The 25,861-nt window shown below is 29.8% G+C and overlaps 3 protein-coding genes across 4 annotated transcripts; 1 reads left to right on the top strand and 2 right to left on the bottom strand.

Annotated features, from left to right (window-relative positions):
* Window positions 1–12,549: 12,549 nt before the first annotated feature.
* Window positions 12,550–13,355, bottom strand: LOC108476239 (zinc-finger homeodomain protein 10-like). The gene has a single exon (XM_017778388.2). It carries the CDS (start codon window positions 13,240–13,242, stop codon window positions 12,769–12,771), a length of 474 nt encoding a protein of 157 aa, XP_017633877.1. The 5' UTR covers window positions 13,243–13,355; the 3' UTR covers window positions 12,550–12,768.
* A 1,930-nt stretch (window positions 13,356–15,285) lies between these two features.
* Window positions 15,286–16,873, top strand: LOC108475134 (putative clathrin assembly protein At1g25240). The gene has a single exon (XM_017777129.2). It carries the CDS (start codon window positions 15,601–15,603, stop codon window positions 16,771–16,773), a length of 1,173 nt encoding a protein of 390 aa, XP_017632618.1. The 5' UTR covers window positions 15,286–15,600; the 3' UTR covers window positions 16,774–16,873.
* Window positions 16,874–16,971: 98 nt separating this feature from the next.
* On the bottom strand, window positions 16,972–19,144 carry LOC108476238 (protein BASIC PENTACYSTEINE2). 2 transcript variants are annotated; one of them, XM_017778387.2, is made up of 2 exons: window positions 18,989–19,144; window positions 16,972–18,074 (listed from the first exon to the last, which is right to left on the bottom strand). In XM_017778387.2, exon 2 carries the CDS (start codon window positions 18,068–18,070, stop codon window positions 17,222–17,224), a length of 849 nt encoding a protein of 282 aa, XP_017633876.1. In that variant the 5' UTR covers window positions 18,071–18,074; window positions 18,989–19,144; the 3' UTR covers window positions 16,972–17,221. The 2 variants fall into 2 exon arrangements, with proteins under 2 accessions (XP_017633876.1, XP_052884616.1); XM_053028656.1 differs by lacking the exon at window positions 18,989–19,144 and adding an exon at window positions 18,401–18,980.
* Between the last annotated feature and the right edge of the window lie 6,717 nt (window positions 19,145–25,861).

The raw sequence follows: 25,861 nt of genomic DNA, 5'->3' as shown, positions 1-25,861 counted from the left end.
TGGAAAATTTAAATTTATTGCATAATTCATACATAATAATAATAAATAATAAATTATGAAAGTTATGAAATTTTAAAATAATAATAAATAATAACTAATTATCATTATAAATTATAATTACAATATTAATTAAAAATAACATATAAAGTAAAATTATAAACCTGATAAGATTGAAGCTTTCATATTAAAAATATAATAATATGATTGTTATCAAAGCAATTTTTATTTTCGTAAAATCTCTCCAAACTCTAATAAATCAACCCAAATATACTTTGCTTCAACAAGTTAAAGAGGATGGGAGTGAGAGGTGGAATTCACTCTTTTCCACTTTAAATACTTTCTAGTTTATAGAAATAGCATGTGAAAACATTTACGTAATATATTTATAAAAAATTGCTATGAAAATTAAGGGCATGAAATGATAAAGTTAAGATGATTTTAATGTTGGGTTTCAAATGTCATTATTTACATTTATATGCATGTATTTTTTTCTAAATTTATCAAATATAAAAATATATAAATACCTCGAAATAATATTTGTTGTTTTATAAAATGAATGGATAATAATTTTCTAATTGAGTTTGGTCTCGGTTATTAGGTTACATCAACTCAATCAACTCCTTAATTTATAGTATAGATGATTTTTATGGTTGCATTAGCGTAGTATATAATTACATAAGAAAATTATTAAAACTCCATATGTGTATGTAAAATTTAATTTCATAAATTATTAATATGTTAAAATTTATATCAATAAAATTAAACAAATAGAATATAAATATTTATATTATACTTATTTGTCGATAAGTTAATGTCAAGAGTCAACTAAACACTAACTTGATTGGAAATTAATTAAAAAACATAACCTTTTACAAAGTAGCAAATATTACAATATAAAAGTATTTTTACATTTTATACAAAATACCAAAAAATCAATTTAAATCCAAAATACATATAGAAAAATACAAACAATAATCATATTTAAAACTTTCAAATCCTCAATTTTATCATTCAAATTAAATCTCATTTTTTATATTAATTTTAATAAATATAGTGAGGTATCATTCTCATTAAATAATATATACTGGTTTTATTTTAAAATGATTATATATATATATATATATATATGTTTAACAGCTATAATGAATTCTAATTTCAAGTCTTACAGCCTATTAATTTTAGTCAAAGTGTCAAATTTACACCCATTAAAGAGTGACTTGTCATGAAAATATTGGAAGCCTAAACGGTACCTTGGTTTTGGCTAGGAGTAAAGACATTAAAAATGAAAAAAATAAAGAAAAAGGGAAATCAAACGCCAGAAATATCAAAAAGAAAAACTGAAGAAGAGTCAAGACTCAAGAGGGAAATCAAACGCCAGTTTCCACTTTCTAGCTTCCAAGATCTCTATTCTCTTGCTCGTTTTCATCTTCGTTGCTGGATTGATTTCATTTTTCTCGATCTTACAACGGTTAGTAAGGAATTGATTCACTTTGTGATCTAAACTCTATCATCCTCTCAAAAAAACTCTGAATCTGCTGCAAAAAGAAGCAAGAATCAACAAGACAAAGTTTTAGGTACTTACTTGAAGATTATCAGTCTCTGAATCTGAATGTGCAAGTGATCAGTTTGCTTTGTTTGCCGTTTGGGTTTCAGTTTAGGGACCGAAATATGAGAAAGGAGTTTTGAATTTTGATTGCTTATTTGCTTGCTGTTTATTTGGTTTCAGTTTTGTTTGCTTTCTTTTTACTTTTTTTTTTATTGAAAACACTGATTTTGCAGGGAAATACCCTTTTGTTTTATTAAGTTTCACTGTTTCTACTGATTTTTATTTAGATGAGGGAGATGGATTTTTTTTTTAATTCACTATAACGGGATATAACGAGAATAGCATCCTGTTATTGCCGTGACCGGCCGTTATCCGATAAGTTTCGGCCGCGACCCACCGTTATCGGTGTGACTCCGCTTCACACCGTTATTTTCAGCCGTTGCGGTTTCGGACGGCGCCGCTACCGCTATATAATGGCCACTATAGCGGTTTCGGTCCGCTATTTAAATCCCTGGTTACTACTTTAGGTATTAACTACCAATTCATTAAATTAAATACAAAAATTTAAAATTAAATTAAATTAAATATTTGTCTCTTTTTTTTTCTCCCTCCCCTTCTTTATTCACTTTTTTTTTGTCTTCATCTTCTTAGCCATGTGTGAAATAAAAAATCCTTAAAAATAACTTATCATGGCCTTAAAATAGAGAAAATTGGGGTTCTCTTTTCTATCATTTCTTTTTTTTTTCTTTATTGTTTTGAATTCTTAATATTGAACATTAGAGTTTGTTTTAAAGGAAAAGAAGATGAGAATTGATTTCAATATTGAAATAGAGGATTCGTTCATTTTAAAAGGAAAAAAAAAAGGAAACTAGGGGTTTGTTTTAATGGGAAATTTTTGAAATAAAATTTATTTTAAAATTTTGTACAAGTTTCTTTATAGAAAAGATAAAGATGGAAGGAGAGATATTGAGAGGTGATGTCACGCCCTAAAATATAGAGAGTCAATTGTAATGAATAAATAAGAAAAGTTAATAAACTTGATGGTTAAGTGTTACTCCCTTATTTTAGAGGTCTTAAATTTAAACTTTCTTCCTTTAATGTCTCCTTTTATTAGGATAAAAGTCACAACTAAAATATATACAATTGGGAGTTAAAATTAAATAAGAAATAGGCTTCAATTTTAATGGTTAAGAGTTAGCTTTATTTTTAAATGATTCTAGGTTTGAGCCACCCTCTTCCCTTGTATTTCCTTTTTATTTTAGCCCAAAATTTTGGGTTATTTATCCTTCTCGCCCCAAATTTTCAAATCTTAACTATTTAACCATTTTTTTCCCAATTGGACTAGGTTTGCCTCTTTTTAAATCCTAGTAAGACTTCTCTTCATCTTTTCTATTTCTTCTCTTTTTCTTTTCTTTTCTTTTTCTTTGCATCATATTTTACATCTTTTTGTTGTTGAATATTTTTCTTTTCTGTATCAAATCAATCCCCGTTAAATCATTTTTCTACCAGTTATTGAATTCATCGTTGATAGCCTCCGTATTTTTTATCAAAGCTTGGTAAGTGCATTCGTTTCAATAAGTAGAACTCTTAATTCCAAAATAGCATCGTTTCACGTTAATCTTTCAATTCAATTGCTCAATCTTTTACGGTTCTTGGCAATTTTTTTGATAATCTTGTCAAATCTTGAAACTAACAGCTAACCTGTGAGTAAGTGTTGTTTGAAGGATCAGATTTAGGTGAATCAGACTAGAATCGGGCATGAGAAATGTTGATCGAACTCTTGGTGAAAAGTGTGTGTTCTTTACAAAGTGAATCAGGACAAACCGTGTGTAAGACTAGGGTTACATGGTCTCCCATACAGGCGTTTGGACCACACGGCCACCACACAACCATGTGCTTCTATTATGTTAGGGTACCTTCGATTTTTACACAACCAAGAACCTCCCACATAGTCGTGTCTCTCCTATAGGGTAATTTTTACGTTTACCACATGGCCTAAATACACAGTCGTGTAACCTTTCACACAGTTTATAGCTCCTCACACGGCCTAACCACATGGCTATGTGACCCCTGTTTTACAGTTTTGCCCAGAATTTTGTAAACTGTTTAGTTTAGTCCATGTATAGTCCCCGAATTATTTTTAGAGATTTTATTCACTCATTTAAGTCCCTAATATTAGGAACATGCTAGAATCTGTGACTGGATTGAATCGCTATTGTAATAATGATGATGTGTGAACGTTACATGTTTACTGTCATTGTAATTTTGATGAACTGTTACTGTTATTCTTACCACTGTATTACTAATTGCATATTCAACATGTCTACTGTTACTATTGAACCTAATACATGTTAAGCATGTCTAATGCTACTATTGAACTGAATACATGATAAAACATGTTTATTATTTTTACATGATACTATTACAAGCATGTCATACATTATTGCATGGGTTGTGATGATTGTAAGGAGGAAGTATTAACAGTTTAATAATTTGGAACACTGGTGGTTCATCCATAAATTACTGACAGCTTTTATCTGTAAATAAGTTGTGCATCCACAACAAGTGGCAATTTATTTACAAATATTTTTATTTGAAAATACTAGCGGTTCATCCACAATTTTTAATACTTATAGTTTATTTGCAAATATTACTAGTTCATCCAAAAACTGGAGTGTATTGGTTGGAAGAGTTCTAGGATACTCTTACCATAGAGTGTAGCAAAGTATGGATAGGATCTTTCATGTTATTTTTGCATTGACATTCACATGCATGCTCAAAATAACTGTTGGTTTATACTTTGCTATACGATTGTGTTTGTTTTGAAAACTATTTGTTGTATACCTGTTTACTATTTTACATTGGTTTACTTGTGATAGGACTCACACTGAGCTTCTTAAGCTCATTTCCCTTTATTTTTCATCTTTATAGATAACTCTCCAACTTCAGACGTGGACTCGGCATCCTGAATGTCTCGGCTCGGAATGTTATTTATTTATTTATTAAAGTATCTTAGATTTATTATACGTTATTCAAAGACTGTGTTGTTTTATTTTTAACTGTGGCATGGAACATAGGTTTTTAGGATTTATATAACATGTATGACATTTAATTTGAATTTAGGATATTGAATAATGGAGTTAGAATTAATCATGCATAAAATAATTCTGATTTTTCTTAATTGAAAATCACTTTTCCGCTACTAGATTATAAATAAAATTTGAGTAATAAATAAATCGAAAATTAACTAAGTTTTCAAAAGTAGTCACTATTATAAGGAAAATGTTAAACTTAATTAGTTTTTGATAACTCGTGAGTTTTTTCTAGAAATAGGGTTAGTTTTCTTCTAAGTTAAACAAACGTTTTAAAATTATTGTTTTATAAATGCTATTAGCTTACTAGGCCATTTCGTTGGCCAATGCAATCTTTCGAATTTAGGCCAATGTTTAGGCAGAGTTGGGGAAGTTACAAATGATATTTTTATTTTTAATTTAATTGAATCTTAATTTTAAATTTTTTACTTAATTAAAAATATCACATGTCATAATCAGTACCATAAAATCAAATATTAAATTGATAAAAAATAGAATCAAATAAAAAATTATTTTAAAATCGTTAATTTGAATTGGATTTAAGTTTGTTTAAATATTTAACTTTGTTATTATCTATACTATTTTTAAGCTCTTAATTGAGTTGGTGTCACCATCAACCGGGTCACCAACTCGGTCAGGAAATTATGAAAATGTCTTTTGTAATTAAAAAAAAAGGTTATATTATTCAAGGGTATTCTAATGTTTTAATTTTAATAAAAATGAATTAAAATATGCATATGATGGGATTTGAATATGCATCAATTGGATTATTCAAACTTTATATTTACCAATCGACCAAAGCTTCATTTTATGTATTATAAACATTTTTGTTTTAATATACACAATTTATGATCTTCATTAGTTATGTTTATATATTAATAATATTATTCATTGAGTTGGTGTCACAAGTCGACTTGACACTAACTCATAATTGATGACAAAATCATAATAAATAAGCGTAGTGCATTTAGTATTGTTTGTCTCATATATTTACGTGTCTAAATTTCATTTTACTTATAATTTAATCTAATTTTTTATTTTAATAAATTTTTATTTTAATATCATACATATTTCATGTGTTATTTTGATTAATTAGTTTCAAACCATATGTTTCATTGTTTATTGTATGTTACTTTTAAAGAGGCGCATGTTTTAAATATGTGTTTCCACATGCATATACGTGTGATAAGATTTCTAGTAATTTATAAAATATGTTCTATTATTATTTACTAGTGTTGGGGATCGACCCGATTAAGCAACAAACAAGTAGAAAATAGCAGAAGAAATTGAGAAATTAAACACACAAATTTAACGTAGAAAAACTTTTCCAAAAAAGATAAAAAAACAACAAGAAAATATAATTTTACTATAATGGCAAAAGAATGAAGAGTACAAATATGGAGATAAAAACTAAAACCCGAAACCTGAAAAAACAAAGAACCCTCAAAATGTAAATACAAAATTCTTCAAAAGTGTTATGAATTCTAATCTCTAATAGGTGTTTTTTCTAAAGTTGTAAAAACCCTATTTATAGGCTAAATGCATAGGTGAAATCATAATAAAATAATCTAGACTAATTAAAGTTTGATTGAAACAAATAAACAGAGTTTAACTAGAAGATTAATTCTCAAATTTGACTGAAATACGAGTCCTACTCAACAAATCTCCACCTTCACTCATATTTCCACAACTCTATTTTTGCCAAAGCCCACTATGGGCCTATCTTGAACTATGCAGGGAATTAACTGAGTCGAATATGTGCATAGAAATTAGAAGACTTCTAGCCTTCAACTTGTACACTACCAATTCAAAACTAACCTAGGTCTAATTTTCACGAACACAATGCCCTAACTTTTCAAAACCTGCATCCAAAAGAGAACCTCTCTTCTAGCCTTCAACTTGTACACTACCAAATCAAAACTAGCCCAGGTCTAATTTTCACGAACATAGTGCCCTAACTTTTCAAAACCTGTACCTAAAAGAGAACCTCTCTTCAAAAATGATCATACTATTTTTTATCCTATGACCAAGTTGTTTCCGCTCCAACAAGTTGGCTTCGACTCTATAACGGACGAGGGACGTTCGATTTCACCGGTCATTGTAGAACCTTCCAGAATATAAAAATTGTTGGTTCTTTTACCTTTTAACAAAATGAGAGCCCCACGAGACACATTAATGTCGCTCGACTCGATGTTTATTCTACAACCTTTCAAGTCTGAAATACTCAAGCAGACGAGATTCTTTTGTAAATCAGGTACATATCTGACATCTAAAAGTGTCCTAATTTTAATAGTACCAAAACATTTACCTTATTGGATGAATCATTTCTCATGCACACAACTCCACCTTCAACTAAACTGTATATGGAGAATCATTCTTTATTAGGACACATGTGGAAAGAACATCTCGAATCTAGGATCCACTTGGACGTAAGCTCAGAGCTTTCACTCATTGACACTAACAAGGAAGCATCACCACTTTCATCGGCCAAATTAGCACTAGATATATCTTCTACGTTACTCTTAACAGCCCTTTTATTTCGCAGTTTATAATAATCTATTTTGACGTGACCTAACTTCTTACAATAACAACGCTTTTTGTCTCGCTTTTTTTATACTACCAAAATGGAAGCTTGCCTAACTACCTTGCTATCTGAACCAAACTCGTTGTCAAGTTTATCTTTACTCAACAAATGACCCTTCATATCCTCAAATTAGAGTTTGTCTCTGCCATAAATTAGGGTCTCCCTGAAAGACTTGTATGAAGGGGATAAAGAACACAATAGCAGCATAGCCTGATCTTCATTGTCAATCTGAACCTCAACGTTATTTAAATTATTTAAAAGGGTAATGAATTGACAGATATGATCTCTAAGAAGTTCACATTTGTTCATGCGAAACGTAAATAGATGTTGTTTCAACATTAAATGGTTAGCCAAAGACTTAGTCACATAAAGAGTTTCTAACCTTTTCCACAAGGCGGATGAGGCCTTCTCTATCAATGCCTTCTGCAATACCCTATTCGTGAGACACAACTGGATTGCAAACAATACCTTTTTATCAAGCTCTTCCCATTTTGACTGATTTAGATTCTCAGGATTTTTCCCAGTAACGACCTTTTTCAGGCCAGTTTGAACTAAAATTGTTATCATCCGAACTTGCCACTGATTGAAATTTATGACACCATCGAACTTCTCAATGTCAAACATTGTATACTGTTGTTGTCATCTCTGAATGGGCTGATCTACGAAAATTGAACTAGCATGATACCACTTGTTGGGGATCAACCTGATTGAGCAACGAACAAGTAAAAAATAGCGGAAAAATTTGAGAAATTGAACACACAAATTTAAAGTAGAAAAACCTCTCCAAAGAGGATAAAAAAAGCACGGATAAAATAATTTTACTATAATGGAAAAAGAACGAAGATTACAAAGATGGAAATAAAAACTAAACCTCGAAACCCAAAAAATAAAGAACCTTCAAAATGTAAGTACAAATTTCTCCAAAAGTGTTATGAGTTCTAATATCTAATAGGTGTTTTTTATAAGGTTGTAAAAGAGCCTATTTATAGGCTAAATTCATAGGTTAAATAATAATAAAATAATCTACTCTAATCAGAGTTTGATTGAAACAAATAAATAGAATTTAACTGGAAGATTATTTCTTACAATTAACTGAAATAGGAGTCATACTCAACAAATAATTTTCTTAATCGTATATAAATTAAAATAGATGAAATTACTTATTCAAAATTTTATGAAAAATGACACATTTTGCTTAAAATTTTATTTTTAATAAAATTCGTAATAATAAAAAAATGTTTCATTTGTTATTTTGAATATATAATTTTAATCAGATATATTATTAAAATTGTTAAAAAATTAAACATAAATTTATGATTTCATAATAATGATAAAGAATTCAAATTTAATATTGCAACATGAAATAACTAAAGAGTTAATAATGTAATCAACCAATGTGACTATATCATTATTCTATGAATTGCATTTTTGACCTGTAATTTGTTACAATATTATTATTTATAATGTTAAATATTAGTAAAAATAAAATTAATTGAGTACATATAAAAAAATTACATTAATTTCAGATTTTAATAACAAAATAAAATCAATTGACCCTTTTCATTAATAGATATTATCAGTTGACTAATTTGACCATTAACTACATTGACATAAATGAAGTAAGTCACTAAAATTGTCATGTGGCAATAAGTTAACATGGGAAAATAATAAAATCTTTTCTAAATAATAGAAATGTGTATATAAAGTGAATCTAGGCAACCATCTGTTTAGATTCATTTTAACAAATGCAAAATAAAGAAATATTAAAAGTTGTAATATATAAAAACTTAAAAGATTTATACTTTTGATCTGCAAATAAAAAGTTTGAAAAAAGAAAGAAAAACTTCAATATAAATAGCATAATCAATTCCATTTATGCTTAATATGTCAATTGCCCACTATAATTTAGGTTAAAGTTCAATTTGCCACTATACTTTATCTTCTTATATTTATCATTATAATATAATAACATATTTAAAATAGGGTTAATGTGTCAATTGCCCACTATAATTTAGGTTAAAGTTTAATTTACCACTATACTTTATCTTCTTTTATATTTTTCATTATAATTTTCAGTTGAAGATAAATTTACCATTATATTGTAACTTTATCTTGAATTTTACTATTTTACTTTTGTTTGTCACTAAATTTCGATTTTAATTTTAAAATATTTTGAAGAAAATATAATAAAATAATATTATAATTTAAATTTAATACTTATAAATAAATAATTAAATTATTTATAAAAATAAAGTTAATATATTTTTTATTTTTATTTTTCAAGTTTTTCTTTTATTAAATAATTTTTGTTAATTTATTATATTTTAATATTTTATAAATTAATATTCTATAGTTAATTTTTATTTTCAAATAATCAAAATCAATATTAATAAGTAAATTTATTTAAAATCAAGATTAATGGAAAAGTTCAGTAAAATTCAATAAAATTTAATAGTATGGCGGCAGTTTTGCATTTTAACTTTTTAATTTTTTGTTCTTAAAAACGTTTAGTTATTTATGTGTGTATATATGTATTATATTATTTGAGATGTAGATTAAGGGCTAAGTCATACATAATAAAAATATTTGTTAATTGGTTAAATAGGTTAATTTTTAAAATTAAAGGAAATAGGTTGTTTTTAGAGAGAATGTGTGAAAGTTCGTCTAAAAACAATCTATCTTTTAAATTTTTAAAAAAATTAAATTATATGGCCAATTAACAAACTTTTTCACATATTTAACATACAGTAAGAGCTAAAAATATAATATATGTAATTTTGTGTTCAATTTTAAATGAAAAGTATTAGTAATTGAAGTTTTATTTGTGGCGGTAATATGAAAAGGCAAATTGATAGTAAATAATGTCATTCCAACCTAAAATTAAGACTTATTTTGTTTAAATTATTAAATAATGGAATAGTAATTTTATAAAAGGGATTTTAAAACAAATATGTAATTAATATTTATAGTAACATGTCATGTAATGAAAAAGATTGGTGCATATAAGTAAATACGTCAGCAGCAGCATTCATACAACAATCTTATATTCATCACTTCTTATTTCAATTTATTTCAGTTTTATCATATTTTTATTATTTTAAATCTACTAATTTCTCAAATTTATTTATTTTAATACGTGAATAGACCTGGGTCGGATTACCTGTATAGACTTGAAGATACGTCTGAAATTTAGGAGGATTTGAACAAATATATTAAACCCGAAAAATGGGTTTGAGAAAAAATATAAATTTATGGTACTTTATATTATGTTATTTTTATATATTATATAATTTAGAACATATTAAAAAATAAACTTATACTAAATATATAATATTACTCTAATATGAACATTAAAATAATGTTAAGATTACTATATAAAACTTTCAATAAATAAAAATATATAAAAATATTAAATATTACAATAATATAATTTAAAATTTTTAAAATTTTTTAAAAATAATATAGACAGGCCTAAAATGAGCTTGGATTAGTCTTTTGTAAATCTGAGGCGAGTTTGGGCAAAATTTTAAGCCTATATTTGAGGTCGGACCGAACTTGAGCATGCATAAAATATGTTAATATTATGCTTAGGATCGACTCGAGCCTAGCCCGACCTAACTCAACCCAGACTATGAGCACCTCTATCTATGAATTATCCTAATATTCCAAATTAATTTGTTTTATTTTTTAAATATTGGATCATCACGTGAAATTTTTGGAATAATTCTTTTTTAATTAATATAGTTTAAATTAATTTATTTCACTTTTTTTTAAAAATGTAGTAATTATAGGATAATTTGATACAAATTAATTTATTTTAAAAACGTTGATAAAAATTGTTTTAATTGTATATTTATAATAATCATTTTTACAAACAATTGATAAATTTTATTTATAATACTTATTATGAACGTAAATTAAAATTGCATATAATAATTATTATAAATATACGTTCATAACAATTTGTATCAAATTGTTCATAATTATTATTATAATTAATTTGCGTTGATAACAACTCGTATCTATGTTCATAAATTATATTAAGATAAATTAAAAATTTAATTTTAATAATATGATGATTTTGAATTAATTTTAATTTTAATTTAAAAGAACGTTAATTTAATCTTCAAAATAAGTTAATTTTAAATAATTAAAAATAAAATATTATCTTATAATTTAATATTATTCAAAATAATAATAGTGAATATTTTATTAATTTATGTCTTAAATTAATTTTATTTTATTTTAAAAAACTTAATGGATAATTAAAATTAACAAAAAAAGGGATTCCACCACTTGTCACAATATAGGCTTGTTTATATTTTTATATTATATATATGATTTATTACATGCGCCTGTTAATTTTATTTATTTATATGATATTTAAATATTTTATTATTTTTAAAAATTTCTGAATTGTTTATTTTATAATAAATCCCCAGGAGGAGTCCAGGTTTAATTTATGGGGTTTTAGTTTATGTTTTAATATCAGAAAACAATTTTGGGCTCTCAAGGCTTAAACTTAAACTCAGTTACGCGAGAATGGACCGATTCAGATAAACTAGCTTTCAAGACCCCTTGTTTACTGTTGAGGAATATAGATTCCAGTTTATATGAAATCAATATAATTCATAGGGTAAATTATAAGAATAGTAACTCAATTATTCAACTCCTTTTATTGTGATAGCTTTTTAAAATTAAATATTTTATTCATTCTTTCGTGAGGTGTATAACAAAAGTCTAACGTGAGACCTCAATGTTAAAAGTTTTTGTATTTATTTTTAAAATTTTAAAAATATATTTTATAATTTTATAACTAGGATTAAATTAGAATTTTTATAATTTTTAAATATATTTTAGAATGTGTAAATATTAAAAGGTTAAATTTGTTACTAAGCCAATAAAACAAGGGCCACGGTAGATTTTCATTACTAAACTAGCATTAAGAGTGACTAAAATATTTAATTTCAAAAATTAAGTGACTAAAAATTAATAAATTTATGATCAAAATAGAACAAACAGAATAGTTGGATGACTATTCTTGTATTTTGCCCTAATTCATAATTGTTCAATTACAATTTAGCCCAAAATATAGACTTTCAAATTTGTTTTAAGTATGCTTATATTTGTAAATTACGAACCTAAATCTAGTTATATCCACACATTAAATTTTTATCCTTTAAAATAAAATTTATTTATTTTAATATTTTTATTAATTTTTTAGCAAAAACAAATTAGTATATTTTAATATCTACATATATGTCATAAATTACATAATATGTGAAATAAATAATAATATTATAAATCTGAAAATAGATTGACTCGAGTTTGAGTATGGACAACCTAATTTATTATTTTTATGAGGTTTTTGACATTAACGAGTAACCCAAGCCAAGTCTAATCTGCAAACCCTTACTGAACTTGCCAATGCCATGCAAACAAACAGTGAATTTGAAGACAAAATTAGCAGTCTTATTCTGCAAACAAGAGAAATATCATTAAAAAAAAAAAACACACACTCTAAAACAGGTATATGAGATGAACTATTAGCTTGAGATGTTAGCAGATGATGTCCCTTTGAAGTAACATTTCTTGTTATTGTTCAACCATGTCTTGAAGATTATCCTGCTAACACCAATTCTTTCACAAAATCTGTTGATTTCCTCTGGTCGATCTTTGTTCCTCATGCTCCATCCAAGCCCCTCACCAAATTCTCTCATCGCTTCTCTTTGTCCCATACTGAACTTGGATTTCCTCTGCTTCATGTTTACACCACAACAACTCTGTTGCTGCCGAGCCATCCTCTTTGCCTCTCTTAGGCTCCTGAACGACTTACCATTAGGAGATTGTTCCAGGTCTCTGCAAAGGACTTTCCGATGGTAGTTTCTATGGCAACCACAGGCTTTACAATGGGTTTTAGAGTTGTTAAAAGGAATGAACTGAGTGCAACCATCGATTGCATAGCCTCCAAGGCAGCGTGCATGGTTTCTCTGGCAATCTCTGTATATCTCTTTCTCCATCTCTCTTTCGATTGAGACAAAAGTAAAATGACAAACAGTATATCATATTGAGGAGGTTACAATAGCAATAGAGATTCCTCTCTGTATGTTTGCAAAGTGGCACATTAAGGTCTAATAGGTTAAACCAAGTTGGCAAGCATTAAACTACTTTGATGGTCGGAGGGCATATTTAAATTTTATTTTGTCTAATTATGATGTCAATCCTTGTACTTTTCAACCTTTTGAAAATTAAAATCTAATAAGTAACACCATTAGTAGACTATGTTAAATGTGAGTCTCTGTTTTACCAATCAAATTTAATTTTTAAAGCTTTAATGCATAATTTTGCTCCAAAATATATTGATTTTTTCACTTTGATCCTTAACGTTTTATCTCAAATTAGGACCTAACATTATCAATCATTCCTATCATTCCTAGTTCAATCCTTTTGGCGTTAAAAAACGGATGAAGCTTCAAACCAATTGATTTCCGCCATGTGTTGGATGATGACGTAGTCAACATTCAGAAATTTTAAAAATCAAATAAAAACAAAAATTAAAATTAAAAATACTAAAATTATAAAATTGTAAAACCATAATATATAATTATAAAATTTATAAGAATTACAAAATTTATCAAAAAGTATTAAAATTTATATATAAAAAAAACTAAAAATTTTAAGAGTATGAATGAAATCTTACATAGAAACATTCTTTTAAATGTTCAATCGTAGACTTTTATATTGAAATATTGTTCTTTAATTTTCTTTTCAATTTTGCTATGATTTTGGGGTGATATCAGTGCAAGTAAATTTAGGATTTGTTTGTACACAATCCAATAACTGCAAGAATACATAATTATTATCCCAATAATCGTATTTTCTTATAATTATAAAGATTTATAATTTTTAGATGTATTTGATTGGCATGTTAAATTATATTTTAAAAATTTTAAAATATTTAAAAGTCATTTTAATTAATTATCCTTATAATTTTTCGTATTCTCAACTTTAAAGAATTGAAGCAAATATAAAATATTTTAATTACACTCAATTCAAGATGATGTATTAATTATAATATTTATCGGGATATGTCACAGTATAATTAAGAAATCAAAAATATTTTCAATTTTTTTTAGAAAATTAAAATATATGAAATTCTTAGAAATTAAAACCATTTACTTTTATTTTAAAAATACATAAAATAAAAAATAAAGACAAAAATAAGAAAAAAAAGATAATAAAAAAATCAGAAAATATAGAAAACACAAAATAAATGTAAAAAAGATTCCTTTATTTTTATTTTTATTATTTTTAGTTTCGTAGTAAAAATGGACATAAAATTATACTTGACAAATTAAAATTTTAATTCTATTAAACACCTTTGATAAAATTTTCCTGCGACTTCATTTTGTTTACAATCTTAACTCCATTATATAATGTCTTTATTTTAATAATTATTGAATAATCTCCACACCACCTTCATTTTGTTGGATGCCACTCCACAATACTCTTAAAATATATATTTTATATTTGATTAAGTGATTTAACTAATTATTTAAAAATAAAATATTTAAATACCAAATTATTAAAATCAAATTCCGCAACGTGTCATCATATTCCTAATGATACTGGGGTGACATTTTTAAGTACATGCTGAAACTATGAAAACCACTGATTTATTCTTAATGCACAAAGATGACATTGTAATTGGCTAAACATGAAAGAAGTGGGCTAGGCTTCCTTCCTTGTCATATAGTTTTTATTATATTTTTATACGTTCCTTTTTGTAACTTTTTTTTTTTTTTGTTAATTTTCTAATTTTCTTTGACACCAAAAGAATCGATCCGAAATAATTGATAAAATTAAATCTTGATTTGAGACAAGAAATAAAAAAATGGATTAACAACTTTAAGTATTAAAATATAACATATTCCATATCAATGTTATAAAATGAATTTTAGACAAATTTCTACATAAAATAAAAATAAAAATAAAATGAATTGATTTGTGGGATTTTAAATGTTATAAAATTTGTGGCATAAAAGCATAGGAATTTCACCATTATAAGAAAAGAAAAATGATGAATAAGCCAAACATGACGCGACGCTAGAAACAAGGTTGAACGTGGTAATAACAAATGGCGAGGAGGCAATGGTGGCCAAAGTACTACCACTAATTTCATTAGCCGGCGATGCGGCTTCTTCTATCTCGTAACGGCAACCCATATAACTCCTAACCTCAATGGATGACGGTTGGTTTTCAATTCCGTTGAACCAATAACTTATTACACTAACAAAGCGTAGTTACAACCATCCTCCTAAGGCTATTATAGAGGGAAAGGGATTCGATACCATAGAGGAAAAGAAAAAGAAAAATCAATGGCTATGTGGAAGAGGGCCACCGGTGCTATCAAAGACAAGAACAGCCTTGTGGTCGCCAAATTTATCACAAGAGGTGCCTTTGGGGATCATGATCTTGAAGCTGCCATCATCAAGGCCACAAGTCATGACGAACATGACATTGATAAAAGGAATACTCGGATGCTTTTTTCCTGGATTCGAGCTTCACCGAATACCCTATGCCCTCTCGTTCGTGCCCTGTCTAGAAGGATGGAGAAGACGCGGAGTTGGGTGGTTGCCATCAAAGGCTTGATGCTCGTGCATGGTCTTATTCATTGTAAGGTCCCCGACGCTCGAAAGATGGGTCGTTTACCTTTTGATTTCTCCAGTTTCAGCGACAGACATTCCAGGTTAAGCAAAACATGGGGTTTCAATATTTTTATTCGTCAATACTTTGTATTTCTAGACGAAAGAGCTGCCGTTTGGTTACAGGACGAAAACAAAACTGCGGCGGATGTTCCCTTGATTGTTCGGCAGCTTTTGAAACTTCGGAAACGGCAATCTTTGCTTGATATGTTGCTTAAAATTAGGCCTCGAGCGGATAATATGAAGGTTCCTTTAATTCTAGAAGCCATGGATTGTGTCATCATCGAGATTTTCGATGTTTATAGCAGGATATGCAGTGAGATCGCCAAGGTTTTAATGCAAGTACATTCAGTTGGTAAACTTGAAGCAGCAATGGCCCTCGAGATTCTTCGGAAGGCAACGTCACAAGGCGCACAACTTTCTCAATATTTCGAGTTTTGCAAGAAATATGGTGTTTTAAAAGCTAACGAATTCCAGACGGTTACTGAGATTCCGGAGGAAGATGTCCAAGAACTGGAGAGAATAATCAATGGGGTTTCAGACAAGACATACAAGAACGACGACTTTAAGGAAAATGACCAAATGGCAACAGTTGTAAGAGAAGAAAACAATGCCATCGTCGAGCATAGCGAATTAATAAAAGGTGGCTTGAAGACAACAATAACAGACAAATGGGAGGTTTTTAATGATAATATAAACCTCAATGGAGAACATATCGATAGTTTCTTTAATGAAAACAACAGTAGTGCCGATCAAGAAGCTACAGTTTCCAATCTACCTCTAATACCCATTGATCATGTGGCTGTTCATTTCCCTTTTGAAATCCCAGATTTAATTAGCTTCTAGAATTAGATGGGACCATCAACTTTGATGAAAACAATTTTTCACATATCTATATTATACAAATATAATTAGTATAATATTCTTTTCTTGAATTCAATAAAAATGCATTAAGAAAATGAAATGATATTATCAGTTCAAAACAAGCGGCAGCATTTAACTGCTGGGTCTAAAATAAACACTTGCCGAGTGGATGAAATGAGATTACCCAACAAATGAAAACTCTCAATCCACAATTTAAGTCAGTGAACTGAATAAAATAAAAGTTCTTTAAGCAGAAGCATGAATGAAAAATACTAAAAAGGTTGGCTAGAACCATGATGTTCAAGTGTTTAAAACATAATCATGACTGTGAAAATTCATGAAACTACACAGGCAACAAACATCTCCACAGGAGGCCGAGAAATATATACATGCGATGCAGACCCGCTGTCAATACCATCCTTTTAGCTCTCTACCTGATAGTGACAAACTTGTTGGTACCATGTCTTGCCCAATGAGTCCTCAAATCAATTGGGTTATTGAAGTTATAGTTTTCGGCTGCGAGTTTCTCCAGGACCTTTTTGAATGCCCCTTGACTCATTTTCCGCCCAGCTATCCTCGCACCACGCCTCTTGGTGCTCATTGGCAAAGGATACATGGATACATTTGTGGTGCAACAAGCAGATTGCCAACCGCCACAGCCCCATCGATAGCATTGCTGAGGGGTTCCAGTGCATGAGCAAACCGGGATCGGAATGCCCGAAATATCCATGTCGTACCCATTGATTTTAATATCCATACTCTTCTTTGCTGGCTTCACACGTTGAACAGAAGAATTGGTATTATCCTTTGGCTTCCTAGGCTTTTTGGTCTTTGGCGTCTTCGGGGCAGACTCACTCTGCCTTTTCTTCAACTCCACACTTTCCTTGGTAGCTGGTGACTCTTCAACTCTGCCAACCACCCTCTCATCTCTTGTTGAAGAATTGGGTGATGGCTGCAAAATTGGCAGCGAATGAGCAGCTGAAGTTTCAGGCAGAATGCCGTAGTTAGGAGAAATACCCGGTAACATGTTAAAAAACTTTTCTCTCTGGCTAATCCATCTATCCCTAACATAATTCATGGGGATAGGAGCCTCCGAAACAATGCAGTCGCGTGGGTGAAAGGCAGCATTGGGAGTAACCATGAGATTCGGATCGCGCATTGGAATAAAAGACTTTGTGTCCCGCTCAGCCATGCTTGACATAAGCTGCAGACCAAGATGTCCTTTAAAGGATGGCTCATAGTAACCCCAATTACGCATGTTCAACGCATCGTCATCCATGAAGCTATACATAGCCACCAACAACAAGAACAAAATGATTAAACTTTTAACATGATTCACATTATTCCATAAATGCCATTCAAATCCTGCTTAACATTCCCATTAAAGAACCCACAAAGACCATGAAAAAAACATAACAACACTAAAGACAGACATTCAAACAAAAAACAATGTTTCAAATAAGCAATCTAACACATTTACATGAATGAAGCAAGATTCAGCCACATCAAAATACATATGAAAGCAAATAAAAGATCAGACAAGAACCAACATTCAAAATTCAAAGATCCGTTTGATTCCCAAGAAAACAAAAAGGGGCAAATATGTTACATTTTCTAACTCTCAATTGGGAGGAAATTGAAAAAAGCCCCCAATGAGCGGCCTTCACAGTATCGCAGATCCATGATATGGAAACGAAAGATCTAAATCCACAGTAAATATGTATATAGCAGATTTGGAAAAATCTAAGATCCCCAAAGCAGCAGAAATAGAAATTTAAAGATACCAAACAGAAAGATGGAAAATTTGAGATTCAAAATAATTTCCAATTCCCCACATTTCCCCAAAGTCCAATCTTTGCACGCATCGTAACCCATAATCAGATCTACTATTATAGACCAAAAACAAAATCTTGAAAAAGGAAAAAAAAATAAAGTTTGGGTTTTTCTTTTATGGCAGTATCAGGGCTTTCAAAATGGAAACTTTATAACATCCTTTAGATCTCCTTTCATAAATTTCACCTCCAGAGCTCGAACAAACAAACAGACAAACAAATAAATAAATGAGAATACATATGAAAAGTTTTAATAGTACAAAGAATAAGCATGGAAGGACCCATATATTCAAAAACTGTTAGAAAGAGAAAGCAAAGAAAGAGAAAAGAGGGGAAAGGAAAGTGAGAGGAGAGAGAAAACTTACTTAGAGGGGGTGTAAACGACTCTTTAGGGTTTGCCCTTTCTGGAGAGAGAAAGAGAGAGGAGAGAGAAACCTGCGAAGGCAAAAAAATAAACTACGAAAGAGAAAGAGAGAGAAAAGAAAGCCCAAAAAAATCAAGAGAGAGAATGGGAAAGACCTAAAAATGTGCATCTATCAAAGGGGATTTATATATATCAGGAGTTTCACTTTTTTAAAAATAATATAAAAACATCAAAAGAAAATTATAAATAAAATCATTTTAATTAGAGATAAATATAATCTAAAAAAGTTATTGGATGAGTGTAGGCCATATGCCTTTGAACAAACAAACAAAAAGGAAAACTTGTTATATCTCTTTTCTACATTTTGTATGTGGACAAATATGTGATTTTATAACAATGGAAAACAAAGATAGTCAATAGATTTCTATCAATATCTGCCTTCCCTTCTCTTTTCTTTTTATCTATATAATTTATAATCCCCATCAAATGTCATCAATCAAGTTTTAAAATTTATTCATTTTATAAACTAATCAATAGTATTTATATCTTTTGATAAATCTAAAAAAATCTATACAGATTTGAACTAAAAACATAATTTTTAAAATTTTATTTTTACTATTTCAATCAAGAAACATTTAGTATTATATCATTTTTTTATAAAATTTTTCACTAATATTTTGAATGTACCATAATCTACTTGCATTGGAGATTTTGATCAAAGATTAAAAGGGTGAAATTCAATCAAATTTTTAGTTGATTAACATGTGAAATCTTTTTAAATGGTTAAATAATATTAATTTATTTGATAGAATACACATTACTCATTTCCAGCTTAAGTCAACTGCCTACTACATCACGAGAAAGAAAAGGCCAACATCCTAGCTAAAAGGTCATCTAGAAATCTAAGGGTATAATACATGCACGGATGGGTGAAATTTGTAACATCTCTTACCTAGTCCGATCATCGAACCCGAGTAATAAGATGTTACAAGCAAATACAAAAAATTATATGCAATGTATATAAATTCCATTCACATATTATGAAATGTAATAATTTAAAGTTTGCAAGGACTGAATTGTGTAATTCAAGCATGAAATAGGATTCAATTGTAAAATTTTAAAATTTTAAACTTTTAAAGTTGATATTGATATGTAATGAATGGGTATTGATATCATATTAAATACCGATACCAAATCACGATTTTGTTTGTTATGCGAAATAAGGGTATCGACATTATTTTCTAGTATTGATATTTGATGAAAAAATACTAATACCATTCTGGCATTCTATTTGTTTTAAAATTCTTCATATGATCAAGTATCAATACCAAATGCCAAAATATCGATACTTAAGTTCAGAAATGGTAAAGACCAATATTTAAAATGTCCATTTCATGCCCAAAACACCTAAAGCTCAAATGGTAACCATAGATATAATTATAGACCTGAAAAGCATCAACCAAGGCATACCACAAATATCACTTATAACAATCATCCTAAGTGTCTAACCAATATGCCACAATTGGCACCTCAATGAAAAATTCAAATTCAAACATAACATTATATTCAAAATGATCCAATATGCCCTCCAAGGCACCTAAAAAAAATTAACATTCCATACTTGTAATAGCCCGTTTTTGGGTCAAATCAAAATAGTGGTTTCGAGACTACAAATCCGAAGCAGAAATATTTATTTTACTGTTTCTTTAAGGTCTATAGCATAATAGAATAATTTTGTGAAAATTTCGTTAAAAAATTTTATCGATTGAGTACTCAATTTGACTAGAAGGACTAAATTGCAATAGGTGCAAAATTTGAGTTCTATAGGCTAAAGGTAGTAAATTGTTATGAAATTATAAATTAGAGGCCTTAAATGGTAATTAGACCATTATACACTAGGATAGACAAAAATGGAAATAGAGTAGGTAAAATTTCAAAGTTTAAGTGAGGGGTAAATAGGTAACTTGGTAAATAAAGGCAAAATAACTAAATAAATGATGTCATCTTCTTCAATTTAGTCCCCCATAGCCGAAAATTAGAAGAGGAGACATAGCTAGGGTTTGGCCAAGCTTTCAATCTTGATTGTAAGTCCGTTCTTGTCCCGTTTTTAACGATTTTTATATTTTTGAGATCGTTGTAACTTGATTTAGCTATTTCAAGGACTAATTTGAAAGAAAATTAAAGTCTAAAATTTTAACCATGTTGAATATGCTTGTATTTTGATGTTTGATGGTAGAAAATGCATGTTTGATGTTTGTTAAATGACTTTTGTAAAGTGATTTTAGGTAAAAACGTCAAATAGGGACTTATTTGTAAAAGTCTATAAAATGTATAGAAAAGTATGAATAAACGAAAATTGTGGGCTGTTATGAGTATAAAAAACATTCAGCTAGGCTTGGGTTGTGAAGACATTGAAAGAAATTCATTTTACAAGCCTAAGAACTAAATTGTTAAAAGGTTGAAAAGTTAGGATGAAAAATGTAAATTTTGCCATAATGTGTTTTTGGGCTGATTGAATAATGTGATGATTAAATAAGTTCAATATGGTATTATAGATCAAGAAAATGAATTTCGAGTGTAGATTGGGGGAAAAAAAGTATTTGACGAATAGGTCCTTTTGGCCGATTTTGTAACCGAGGTAAGTTCGCATGTTAAATAAGTTTTGCTTTAAATGTGCTTTAAATGATTTAATTTATGCATAAATTGTGTAATCGACCTTACGAACACATTTGACAACGATTTGGCAAGCGAGAAATCCCAATTGAACCTTAGGAATAGATTAGGATACAAGTGACATGTCACTAAGGTTTCATGTTATGTGATCCGGATGTTGGTCCTGTATGTCCTACTAGTGGCTGAGTATACCGGCATATGTTGTGGCTACTTGACAGCTTGTATGAGCAGCACCGAGTTGCTATGTCTTGACTGACAGCTTGTGTGAGCAGGCCCGTTGTTGGCTCGAGAGCGAGCATATATGTGATATAAGATAGAGGTAACAATGGCTATATATGTGGCACCTTGTGTGCAAGGTTTCCCGAGTATCCGAATTTATTATTCCAAGTGGTTCATTGGGTATGACAAAGATGAGAATGTGTATAAAATTATTTTGAGATGGTACAAGTATGTACTTAAAGCTTATGATTATTAATTCGTGATACGACGATTTTAAGGTAAGTTTGTGATGGTAATGATTTTTTATCATGAGATTATTAAAAAATACATTGCCTTATGATAAATTACTTGCATGTCAATGTATGGTAAGGGTTGCTTATTTCTTTCATACGAGCTTACTAAGCTATATAGCTTACTCCATTTTATTTTGCATAGTCACCAAGCTAACTCGGATTGGAGATCATCGGAGATTGTATCACACTATCAAACTATTATTTTGGGTACTGATGATTTTAAACATTTTGAGAATATGGCATGTACAGGGACTTGGTCATTTTGTTATATGTGTCATTATGAATTTGACCGAATGTAGTGACTTGTAATTTGTCAAAGGCTTGATGTGGTGTTTGGCCATGTAACTTGGCTTATTTTGGTTGAAATGGTTGTAAGCTTATATATATATTTATATAAGCATGCATCTGTAATTACTTCTTGTGTGATGTGCTTTATAAATGCTTGGTAAATGGTTGAATGTGGCTTAATGGTTTTGATTGTTGAATGGTTAAGATTAGCTCATTGGTATGCTAGGAAAACTAAGCAAAATTATGCAAGTTATTGGTAGCCATATTGAAACTTGTAGAATGTGAGTTTGGTATGATTTGGTTTGACAAAATATGATATCGTAAATATGTTGAGTGTGGATAATGAAATGACATGATTTGGCCTTGTTTATGGATGTTTGGTTGCGTAAGTATATCATGGTTTATGCCATTGAACTTGTTTATATGTAGGTGGAAATGAGGGTGACAAATGGCTTGGTAAATAGCCTTTATTTTGTCCACACGGGTAGACACATGAGTGTGTGTCTAGGCCGTGTGTGACACACGGTCTGCCCCATAGGCATATGTTCCAGCCGTGTGTCTCCTACACCTTAATTTTAAGAAACAGAATACTCAAAATTGAGCACACGGGCAGAGACACGGGCGTATGTCTCAGCCGTATGAGGGACACGGCCTCAAGCACGGGTGTGTGTCCCGACCGTGTGAAGTCTGCACCTATTTTATGAAAATTTAATTAACCACATGGCCTAGCACACAGGCATGTGACTTGGCCATGTGACCTCAATTTGTTCATGCTTTACAAAAGAGAGAGTTACACGAGTTAGGGACATGGGCGTGTGTTACCACACGGCCTGCCCACATGGGCGTGTCCCAAACCACAAGGGCATGTGACCCCTTTTCATAGCAAAAATTTTCTAAGTTTTGTAAAACTTTCCTAAGGGCTCGGTTTAATCCCGAACCACTTCCAAAGCATGTTTTGGACCTCATAGACTCGTATTAGGGACTTTATGATCGAATACAAATGGTTTTAATTTGGTCAAAAATTTATGACTCGGAATTGTATGTTTGCTTGTGATGTAAGTCTAGTAATGCCTTGTATCCTATTCCGGTGGATAAGGGGTGTTACAATACCTCATTTATCCATTTATAACACATTATAACAATGATTAAGTATCAACCATTCAAGCATGCACAATACCTTACCAAATTCATTCAAACCTATCACATACACATCATTTATTTACTAAGCATATTTCAAACATTTTATCTTATCACCACATAAGCATTATAACATACATACCTAAATAATCAACAAAGGTTACCAAATACCAAGATCATTACCAAACTTATAGTTATATATATTCACATAACACTTAAAATGCTAAATTCATTCAGAGCATAACATATACAACCACATAACTCTCCTAAGTACATGCCAAATATTATATACCTTTCTTTCAAACCAATTAATTCATATCATGACATCATACTACTTATATAATTGCATACTCAAAATGCCATTTCAAATAACAAATACAAAATTCAACCATTTACTACTACATATGTTTTCAACAAGCATCTTCTTTGTCATAATCACACCAACAAAGATTTCAAGCCATACCACTATATAAGTAAACCAAAATAACTCTTAAGTACATGTCACACATAACCACGCCTTAATATGGTCAAAAGACTACATAATCAATATCGATATAGTGTGAGCTTCTCAACGATCCGCCTGACACATTCCATAAGTTGACACTACAGGGAAAAAGGAAAAAAGAAGAAGTAAGCATTACAATTGCTTAGTAAGTTCACAGGTATTGAAGCCAAATAACTTACCGTCAGTTATAATTATACACTACATGCTACTTAGCTTGGTAAAATTTGCCTATCATGGCAAATCACATATAAAAAAGGTGAGTTCAACATTTATCATACTATATATTAAATCAATCATATAATATTTCAATTCACTTAATTCAACATTTCATTATCATTCATAAAACTAACAATCATTTAATCAATTCACTATCTTAATCATATCATACAATCTATTTACCCGTAGTACATCTCATTTCAAATTAATGCCAAACATTAATTTTCATTTAATAGTATGAATTCTCAATCAAATTCATATTAAATCATATAAACTTTATTCTCATTTCATATGAATTCATCTTTATACAATATATATATCAATTTCTAATTTAATGTCAATTACTACTTCCTTTCATAATACAATTACGAATCATATTTCATTCCATTTTCCAAACTCATGGATTCATTGAACATAATCAACCAATGTTCTCAACTAATTCCATAATTTCATATTCCATTTCACATTTCACTTCCATTTCACATCATTTGCCATTTCAAATATCTGATATTTCATTTTTACCATTAATTTCCCTGTTAACACGACTCAGACTCAAACAAATTCACAGATCCAACCAACACACCAATTTAGCACCTAGTGCCTCATTGTATAAATCTGAAGCAAATAGTTGTGCCCAACACTATCAATAAGGTTGACACCTAGTATCTTATCGGTATAGCCGAAGCAAATTGACATCCAGTGCCTTATCGACTCTTAGTCGAAGTAACCCTGAACTTTTCCATCCTATGGCATGCCAACTATATCCGACTTTACCCAAACAGTTAATAGGGTATTCATTTCATATTTCATTATTAACCAATACCTCCATTCATATTTAATTTCATCGTGACTAAATTTATCCAACATATGCTGTAACACCCCGAACCTGAGACCATCGCCGGTGTCGGACACGAGGGGTTAGCAAGCCAAGTTCACTTGTTTTGCCCATCCATTGGACATTTCCAGTCAGGCTGGAAAAACTGCGTCACTGTCGCCTTAAAAATCATATCTCTAGTTTCAAAACTCGGAAACTGGTTTCGTAAATTTTCCCTGAATTTAGACTCATATATCCATCCATGGATTTATTTCTAGAATTTTGGTCGGGCCAATTGGTACAGTTTATTAGTTAAAGTCACCCATGTTACAGGGATCGACTGCTCTGACCTTCGCGCGGTATAACTTGAATATCTCTCTGTACAGGGCTTTAATGCTGGTGCCGTTTGTTTCTAATGAAACTAGACTCAAAATGGAATCTGTACATATAAGGTATGTCTCCTAATTCTTTCTGGATAATTTATAGTAAATTTTAAAGTTGCAACAGGGAACCCAGAAACCGTTCTGGCCCTGTCTTACAATAGCTTTAATATCTCTTAACATGTAACTCCTATGACCATTTCGTTTCTTCCATATGAAAATAGACTCATCAATGTTCATTTACATAGCTGATTCACTATTTAATACCATTCCTACAAATTTTGGTGATTTTTCACATTCACGTTACTGCAGCTGGCAGCATCTGTTTTTAAGGTAGGTCTTACCTATT

This window comes from Gossypium arboreum, chromosome 1 (assembly GCF_025698485.1).
Source record: "Gossypium arboreum isolate Shixiya-1 chromosome 1, ASM2569848v2, whole genome shotgun sequence".
NCBI classification, from domain to species: Eukaryota; Viridiplantae; Streptophyta; class Magnoliopsida; order Malvales; family Malvaceae; genus Gossypium; species Gossypium arboreum.
Note: the sequence above shows the minus strand (reverse complement) of the source record. Positions and strands in the feature narration are given on the sequence as shown.

Bases quoted from the DNA above. Each gene is read 5' to 3' on its own strand.
- LOC108476239 (XM_017778388.2), bottom strand. From the start codon at position 13,242: ATGGAGAAAGAGATATACAGAGATTGCCAGAGAAACCATGCACGCTGC.
- LOC108475134 (XM_017777129.2), top strand. From the start codon at position 15,601: ATGGCTATGTGGAAGAGGGCCACCGGTGCTATCAAAGACAAGAACAGC.
- LOC108476238 (XM_017778387.2), bottom strand. From the start codon at position 18,070: ATGGATGACGATGCGTTGAACATGCGTAATTGGGGTTACTATGAGCCA.